The sequence below is a fragment of the Dromiciops gliroides genome, chromosome 2, assembly GCF_019393635.1.
Source record: "Dromiciops gliroides isolate mDroGli1 chromosome 2, mDroGli1.pri, whole genome shotgun sequence".
NCBI lineage: Eukaryota > Metazoa > Chordata > Mammalia > Microbiotheria > Microbiotheriidae > Dromiciops > Dromiciops gliroides.
This window is the reverse complement of record NC_057862.1, coordinates 341000727-341009910: the sequence shown is the minus strand read 5'-3', so window position 1 is coordinate 341009910 and position 9184 is coordinate 341000727. Positions and strand designations below refer to the sequence as shown.

The following is a 9184-nucleotide window of genomic DNA, read 5'->3' as shown; positions in this document are numbered from 1 at the left end:
CTTACCAGGATAGATATGGTACTTGAAGGTAACACTGTTTAGAACATAAACTCATTTCAAAAATCTTGGGAAGAATGAAAGACTATGAAGAGTATCACCTAATAAAACAGAACTGGAGGGGGAAATCATTTTAAAGAAAGCTAGGCAAGAGTTCAAGGGAAGTCGTGAGGTATTTATGGATGAAACTAGGAAGACAACCAACAGAAAAAGAAGTTTGATTAGAACAAGTGTACAAACAGATTTGAGCAGGAGCCAACATTGAGGGGAATCAATTCACAAATCACAAAGTATCTAAAGTTGTGGAAAACCTCAGAACTTATTTGAGAAAAGGCAAGGGTACAAATATTAAAAATAACCCATAATGCCTAATTTTCCACCTATATAAAGTTTTCCTGACAATATACACACATATCAAGAGTATCTGCAATGAGGACAAGTTTTTGTAAACAGTATTTGAAAGCTGATAATATACTTTAACTAATATCCACACATTGCCCCGTATATTTGCACTGTTATTTCCCCCCTAGGCCTAGAGGATAACAATGATAGTGAAACTGATGAAGTAAGTGCTAAGGATCATTTTACTTTGATTCTTATTAGTAGTCTATAGTCATCTCCTTCTAGGGAAGGAGGAAATGAATGGGCATCTGCAAAGGGTAGACAGCTGAAAGGCCAGAGAAGTGAAGAGATAATGTACAAGTCCCTTTCTCCAATTTTACCAATGAGATTTGGACTTGCCATCGTCACCATGTCAGGGTATGGCTATGCCTGGTGCCTTTGGTTAAAGTTGGGGGTGACTGATTGCCAAGCAGGTTAGTAGTAATGGACTCTGGGACTGGAAGACCATGATTTTCCCTTTATAAATACATTAATTCAAAATAAGAATGCCCCTTTTATAGAGAAAGTTGCATTTTTCCTTTATTTTTTAAAATATCTTCTCCACATGATTATAAAAAAGCAAAGAGTGCTAAGGGCCATTTTGGTAAAAATACAAAATGTCTCAAACACAGGCTTAATCACATCTTCTGGACAGGTTTTATACCCAGGATATCAAATCCTTTAGCCATGACAGCGGCAGTTGCTTCACACAACAACATCCTCCACATATTCACCTTCAATATTTCACCTATGGAAGAGAAACACAAGGCATACTTTGTTATCATGCACATCTTGTTAAGATAAACAATGCTACCTGACTTTTAACCTTAGAAAGGACAAGCATGTCAACTGAGATGGATTTTTTTAAACTAAAAAAAAAAAAAGTCCAGATTACTCTCTCTATACCAATATTTTAATTGATTAAAAAAATGCATTGTCAATTGAAACAGCTTGGTTCTTTGAGGTATTCTTATATTCTCGTCTTTCTTTCTGGAATGTCCTCTAAGTGTCTTTGTGCTCTAGATGGAAACAAATTTTTCTTTTTCCTTATGAAGAAAAAGTAATATTAAAATATTATGGTACTTTGGCCAGGATTATGGAAAAATGATTTTTGGTTTGCACATTCTAGTTCAGGATATTGAGGAATTAAGGAACCCAAGGGCATAAAGGGTAGCCTGCATTTCTTTCCAATATTAATTAATCATTTAATGGCCAGAATTTCTACATAGTTCAATTTCATAACTACTTGAATTTAATGTACTTTATTATAGAGGAAGAAAAGAATGTAGTAGAAGAAAAACTGATGAGAAGTCATCAGAGGATTGTTATTAATAAACAGAAAGCCAAGAATTCATTCTAGATACAGTCTAGGATGCTTAATCAGTATGACTACCTCTTGTTGAGAATGCCTTATGTCATATTGAATGTTCCACACCAAATCCTACTATAAGTAGGATTAAGACACTTACCAGTTTGTCGATCTTTCTCCACACAGTAACAACTATCATAGAATTCTGTGAAGGTGGTTGCTAATTCATAGAGATAATCACAGAGTGTGTGGAGAAACAAATCATCCAAAATCTTTTGCAAAATCTCAGGAAAACGTAAAATGCACCGGCCTAGCTTCCATTCCTTCTCATGGTCCAAAATGATCTTAGTTTCTTTAGCTGCTTTCTGCAACATCCCTTCATCAATGTTAGCCAATCGGGCAATAGATCTAGAAAGGAAATTGCTGTGTGAACACTGCTGCTCTTTTATGGTATGTATAACCATTCTTTTTATTACAAAATTAAACATAAAGAAAAGTGCATTAGTGATTCACATTATTGCCATTTAAAGAGAAAAAGTGCTTCTTCTTAGAGCATTATAGCAGCTGTACCAACTTTACGATGCAATTCATAATAGCAATAATCTGATCTGAAACACTTGCTAAAATCAAACAGAAAATCTAAATAGGTTAATTCTGAGATATTTAAACAGTAACTTTTAGAGAAGGCAGCCCAGAAAATAAAGGCAAAGCCCAAGGATTCAGATTGTAAGGGGTGTTTTTAAATGATCCCCCAGGTTCGTTAAGCCCCGTACTGGGGCCACCAATCTGTAAGGGGCAAATTTAATATGGGATCTCTTCCACACTGCCCCTTCCCCAGTCGTTTCTCCCAGACTAATAAGAAACGAGATTAAAAAGCCTCTTTTCAGATAAACAAAAAATATAGGGTTTATTGATGTGGGAATAAATTTAGAAATAAGAACAAAGACAAGCAGGAAATAGGACCTGTGAACTTGCCCACCGGACTCAGCTGCTCCTTAGTTTAATTCTCTATCTCACGCGTGTCCACATTTAGCTTTCTCGCCTGCCACTCTCCTCTCTCTTCTTGTCTCCTCCTCTCTACTCTCCATGTCTCCACCCTCTACTCTCCACCCCCCAGAATAAAAAACCCTTCTCTCACAGGAAACCTGGGCCAACCACCCACATACCCTAAGCTAATTTGCTGGTACCCCTAGGGGTGGTGTCCAAAGCCGGCTGGGGCATGGTGCTCAGGTTTTCCGTGCATATCCTGGCTGGAGCCTGGGGCATGCACCTGAGGCTTTCTGATCTTAGCCAAGATGGGGTCCCCCAAATCAGAATAATTCTTACAAGATGAAAACAGTATTTAAAAAAATGAAACAAAAATAATTTGTACATTTCTGGGGACGTTGTAAAACACAATTTAGATCAAGAGGTTGCACAATGCAGTTATGAGAGCACTAGAACTAAGAGTCAGAAGATCTGGGTTTGAGTCCCAGCTCTAACACCAATTGTATTAAGCACTATGCTACATGATGGGAATACAAATACAAGCAAAGAGATCATCGCCTGTCCTCAAGGAACTTACCATGGTGGAAGAAAAGATCATATATAAAAGGAAACCAAAAGCAGCAAAGATATACTGGGAGGGGGCAATTTGGGTACTCAATGAAGGGAAATGAAGAAGTCTGGAGTACAGCCTGGTGAGAAATGAAGCTATGACTGGCATGGGTGCCCTCCTTAACTGCTCTAGGCCTCAGTTTTCTCATTTACAAAATGAGAACTAACCTCTATGGTGTCTTCCATTTCTAACAATGGACTTGTCTATAAGATGATTTTCTACCTAAAATTACATCATATGCCTTACTTTCCACTTTACCTTATCCTAGTGAAGGCATATAGCAAGTAAGCAGCTGTATTTCCTCGGTCATCTAGCATTTTGTCAAAGGAGAAGATGTAGTCATTCATCCTGTTGTGGGAAAGATCAGCATATCTGATGCAGCCAAAAGCCACTGAAGTCTGAGCAGCCTTCAATTCCTCCGGAGTTAAAACCTTTAAGGAAAAAAGGATCATTCACTATTGAGTAAGGCCAGGCACTTGGGATAAAAAAAAAAAAATGAAACAATCCATATTTTCACAATGAATTTACATTCTGAAAATGACAAGAAATAAATATGAGATATGTATAAGTATGTGTATACACACACACACACACATGTATATGTGCATGTACATGTCTGCATGTAGTATAAGTATATAGTTAGTAGGTACAAATACCTACAAAATACCCTAACCAAAAAGACATTTGAGAGATAAAGGTTGGTTGGTCCAGGTTGTAAGAGGCTTTGAAAGTCAAGAGGGTTTTTAATTTTATCCTAGAGAGAGTAAGGAGTCACTAGAGTTAAAGTGACATGGTCAGATTTGCACTTAAGAAACAAGTGCTGTGGGACTAAAACTCAGTGAATGGGTCTGATCTTAAAGTCATATCCACAGAGATTGTAGTTAAGCCCATGCAAGCTGATGACAGGGAGTACAGAGGAAGAAAATAACACGGTCTAGGTCAGAACTTTAAGGAAATATGCACAATTATGTATTTATGATATAAATGAGTCAGCAAAGGAGAATGAATAGTCAGAAAGGTAGAAGGTGGCTAACAATTTCTAATGTGATAGGTTGAGAAAGATCAGGACTAAGTAAGATTAGACCATCAGAATTTGGTAACTCTGGAGACAGAAGTTTCAGCTGAGTGATGCAGTTGGAAGCCAGATTACAAAGGGTTGAGTAGAGAGGAGAGAAATATAGGCAATAACTACAGATAGCTAAAGATTCAAGGGGAAGTAGGTTCAAGGAGATGATTGGGGATGCAATTTCCTGGATAAGATAGGAAAAATGGGATCAGGTGCACATGTAGCGGGGCTGACTTAGGCAGGAGAAGGGCCAGTCAAACTTTAATAAAGAAGAACGGTAGATGCCATCTAGGGCAAGGGTTTCCCCAATTACAGTTTTTTTTTGGGGGTGGGGTGGGGCAACAAGGGTTAAGTGACTTGCCCAGGGTCACACAGCTAATAAGGCTGGATTTGAACTCAGGTCCTCCTGAATCCAGGGCTGGTGCTTTATCCACTGTACCACCTAGCTGCCCCCCAGGGCAAAAGTTTCAAATGAGCATAAGCTGCATGCACCAGATTAAAATGTAATTAGGAAATATCTAACAAAATAAATAAATAAAAAATACAACATAGATGTTAATATGGTTTTCTAAGTCAATGAGCAGCCTGCAAGGATCCTTATGTACAGTTTGGTGGCACCACTGATCTAGGGGATTTAAGATGAAAATGGGAAAAGACCTCATTCCTTTAATTCTAACAATAAGTCAGGGGAAGGTCCTCAGCTAAAAAAGAAGAGGGAAGATACATGGGGGCTTAAGGAGGGAAGAGGTTTGGAACAGATTCTGTGTGGAATGAGATAGCCAAAGGACTGCTTTACTACAGAGAGGACCCAAGTTGAGGTTGGATAACATGAATTTGCAAAGTAATCAGTCAGAATGGGTGTGAGATTTCCATTAGCTTCTTTCAGCTGTTTGTGAGAAGGAGTGGAGGCTGGTGGGAATAATTCAGGGTTGAAGTTTCGCAAGTGAAGAGCAACCATAGAACAAAGGGGCAAAGGGTTCAAGAACAGAAGACAGTGAAGAGCTGAAATAGCTAACTATTGGGTTGAGATCGGAGAGAGGAAAAAATGAGGTCAGAGCAAAGGAAATGGTCCAAGAAAACACTGAGGAGTAAAGGAAGTCTTAATGAGAGCCAAGAAGAGGTGCAGGAGGGACTAAGCATAGGGAAAAGTGGAATGACAAGTTATGGTCAGATAGAAGATGTAGGGAAGTGTGATGTCTGTGGGTAATGGTGAAATCAAGTGTGCAACCATTGCTATGTTTAGCTGAGGTACCGTTTGAAGGAGATCACAAGACACAAGGAAGTTTAAAAATTTGAGACAGAGGGAACATCTACAAGGATATTAAAATCCCATAGTATAAGAACAAGGAGATATGGTTGGTGAGTCAGATACTAAACCCCTTAAAGGAGAGAGAATGACATGGGGTGGGGGTGGGGGTGGGAACAACTATTATAATTTTGATTGGATAGAAATTTTGATTGAGTATACTTCAAGGGAGGAAAGGTTACTGAGTGAAGAAGGTAAAAGGAGAGTCTATAACAACAGGGAGCAAGTAATATTCTGATATTTGAGGGTAAGAAACTGACAGAATGTTTTGGGGGCAGCTAGGTGGCACAGTGGATAAAGCACCTCCCTCAGGAGGACCTGAGTTCAAATCTGGCCTCAAACACTTGACACTAGCTGTGTGACCCTGGGCAAGTCACGTAATCCTCATTGCCTCAGAAAGAAAGAAAAGAAAAGAAAAGAAAAGAAAAGAAAAGAAAAGAAAAGAAAAGAAAAGAAAAGAAAAGAAAGAAAGAAAGAAAGAAAGAAAGAAAGAAAGAAAGAAAGAAAGAAAGAAAGAAAGAAAGGAAAGAAAGGAAAGAAGGAAGGAAGGAAGGAAGAAAGGAAGGAAAGAAAGAAAGTGACAGAATGTTTTAATCAAGGTTAGCTAGCCAAGACTAAATAATGCATAGCAATATAAAAACTTCTCAGTGTATAAAACCATAAAGAGGGCAATAAAATTCACCATTCACAAATATTAAGGCTGGCTCAGTCAATTGGTATCTTTTGTTTACACAATGACACCATTACTTGCTTTTTTGACTTGGAGGATTTTTGAATGCATATTTATCAACCATTTACGCAGCTACAAACTGAGGTAACAGACCATAAGTACAAAGTGATGTTAAGGCAAAATCATGTCAAATGAACTGCAAATAGTACTTTTAACAATAAATAGAAAATTATGCATTTGGTTTTGGAAAAATGTAATCTTATCATTTGTTTTCAACCAGGAAAAGTACAAATGACATTAATACATTAATTATTCAAATCAGCAAAAATAATCGGTCCACTTGAATCTGACAGAATACAACAAAGGAACTAACTTTTACTTTTCATCTGATTGTGTTGGCTCTATGTGGGGAACCCAGGATCAAAAGCTAAATGCCACACGAAGAATATGGACATATGAGTAACACACACTAGAGAGAATGGGTTTCTCTTTTCTTTTTTTGCCAAACACTATTCAGTTATCTCAACTGCATCCAGAAAAGCAGATGAAGGCATCAGTGATAGAGGCAATAGGAAAAGACGCTGAAATTAACTGTTGGGGAAGTGACCTTTTTTTTTTTTTTAAGTGAGGCAATTGGGGTTAAGTGACTTGCCCAGGGTCACACAGCTAGTAAGTGTTAAGTGTCTGAGGATGGATTTGAACTTAGGTACTCCTGACTCCAGGGCCAGTGCTCTATCCACTACACCATCTAGCTGCCCCAAGTGACCTCTTTTGTCAAGATATCATTTGTGTTTTATTATTGAATTGCCAGTGATAGAATCTAAATAAACAAGAGTGGTTTCCCTCAAAGGAAAACTTCTTTAGTTTTGTTCTTTTTAGCCAGTTTCTCATTATGTTCTATAATCTGGGAAGGGCACTGGCAATTCTATTTATAAACTATCTGACCTTGGGAAAGTCATTTCACTTCATTTGTAATATGAGGATAATAAAATTCACATGACCTACCTTACTTGGCAGTTGTAAAGAAATAAGTGCTAGGTAAATGTGAGCTATTCTTAGGGGCTATCGTTACCCTGCTCTATCTCTATTCATGATAATCTCAACTATACAGGATCAAAAGAGTTTAAGGAAGCTTTAGATGATGCAGCAAATCTGAGTGAACTAAGGACAGCTAAATGAGAAAGTACAATGTCAAAACAATGAATACAGTAAGAAGCAAAGAAAAAAATAATAAAAACACATGCTTACTTAACTCCAATATGGAATAAAATTACCTTATCTCTTTCTTTTTCCTTCAATTTATCCATAGACCTTTTCAGTCCTTCCTCTAACAGATCTATGAGGCGCACTGTATCACCTGAGCGAGTTTTAAACTTCTTCCTAAAAGTAAAGATTAAAAAGTTCTGGGTTAATGGATTCAAGCATCAACGGTACCTAAAATAAAAACAAAATTAACACTGGAGTGAATACAAAATAAAAAGGAGGCTATGAGAAAAGAGAAATTGAGTGGTGGGTGGTAGAGAGGGGAAGGGCAAAGTGCTGAATTAAGGACAGTGGAAAAAAGACAAAATGAAAGGTGCTTCCTTAACAACAAACAAATCAAAGCTAGGACAAATGCAGTTAGAAATTGGATGACAGAATCTGTGAAATTTAAGCATCTACAACCATCTCACTCTCATACACACACACACACACACACACAGAGTTGCTGGCTGATCAAAATATTTTCTCTTATTTAAATGTTTTATAATGGAAGAAAATATTATAATACATGAGCAGCACAGAAATGTAAAAAATATTGAATCCTTAAGTAATTATGATTTTAAATGATTGTACCTGACTAGTGAGGTGCCAAAATAAAGAACTGGGTCAGGGACAAATATCAAGTAAACGTTAAATATGCTAACTTCACACTATTTTAAACACAACTGCCTATAAATTCTAGAGACCCCTACTCAATACAAATTAAAATTTAAACAAACCAGACAATTCATACTTGCTTTTCTTAAAATTCTGAGCAATTCTTTAATTATTTAGTTATACAAGGATGCAGGGTTCTTCTGACTATAAATAAACCTCAATGTAACAAATAATCAATAATGATATTAGTTATGGGCAGGGCTAGAAATAGGGTAACATGCTTGGAAATGACTTAATTATTTAATTATGATCATGCTACCAAATAAAATATGATTTGTTTTGTAGATATCTAGAAGGGGGGGGCAGTCTATTTCTCTTTCCAGGTTTCACAGACTTACTTGTCTTCTCCTAGCACTACACCAAATCCAGCATGGGTTACTCGGGTCACTTTAGGGTCATACCATCCAATCATCTGAGCTGCTCCAAATATTGCCTGGAAGTGTAAAGCCTACAAGATAACATGAAAACATTTATTTGTTCTATTCTGTATTGTGATTAAAGAAGTTAAGGATATGCTTATGTTTCAAACACTAGACATGATTTGTGATTTTCTCATTATGGATACTTCTTTCACTGACAATGAAAAAACTTCCTTAAATAACTTCATCTTGTGCACTGTCCTTTCATAAAACCTTCACGGAAGATCTACCCAAATATTTTTGCTGAAAGGGGAAAAAAGTTTTATCGGTAAAATTACAGAAGGGGTTCTCTAAAATAGGGGTTCTTAACCTGGGGTCCACTAATCTCCAAGGCTCCATAAACTTGGCTGGGAAAAAATTTTATCTTTATTTCAATACAACTGGTTTCCTCTGTATTTATTTTATGCATTAAAAAAATTTGAGGGGCAGCTAGGTGGCACAATGGATAGAGCACCGGCTCTGGATTCAGGAGGACCTGAGTTCAAATGCGGCCTCAGACACTTAACAATTACTAGCTGT

General features: G+C 37.3%; 1 protein-coding gene across 2 annotated transcripts in view; it reads right to left on the bottom strand.

The window, feature by feature from the left end:
• Window positions 1-891: 891 nt before the first annotated feature.
• RARS1 (arginyl-tRNA synthetase 1) overlaps window positions 892-9184 on the bottom strand; it is a 31659-nt gene continuing 23366 nt past the window's right edge. For both annotated transcript variants that reach the window (XM_043989390.1, XM_043989389.1), the window contains exons 11-15: window positions 8585-8694; window positions 7601-7706; window positions 3543-3715; window positions 1848-2095; window positions 892-1126 (exon numbers count right to left, since the gene is read on the bottom strand). In XM_043989390.1, the coding sequence (XP_043845325.1) occupies window positions 1017-1126; window positions 1848-2095; window positions 3543-3715; window positions 7601-7706; window positions 8585-8694 (747 nt within the window). In that variant the 3' untranslated portion in view covers window positions 892-1016. The remainder of the gene's footprint in view (window positions 1127-1847; window positions 2096-3542; window positions 3716-7600; window positions 7707-8584; window positions 8695-9184) is intronic.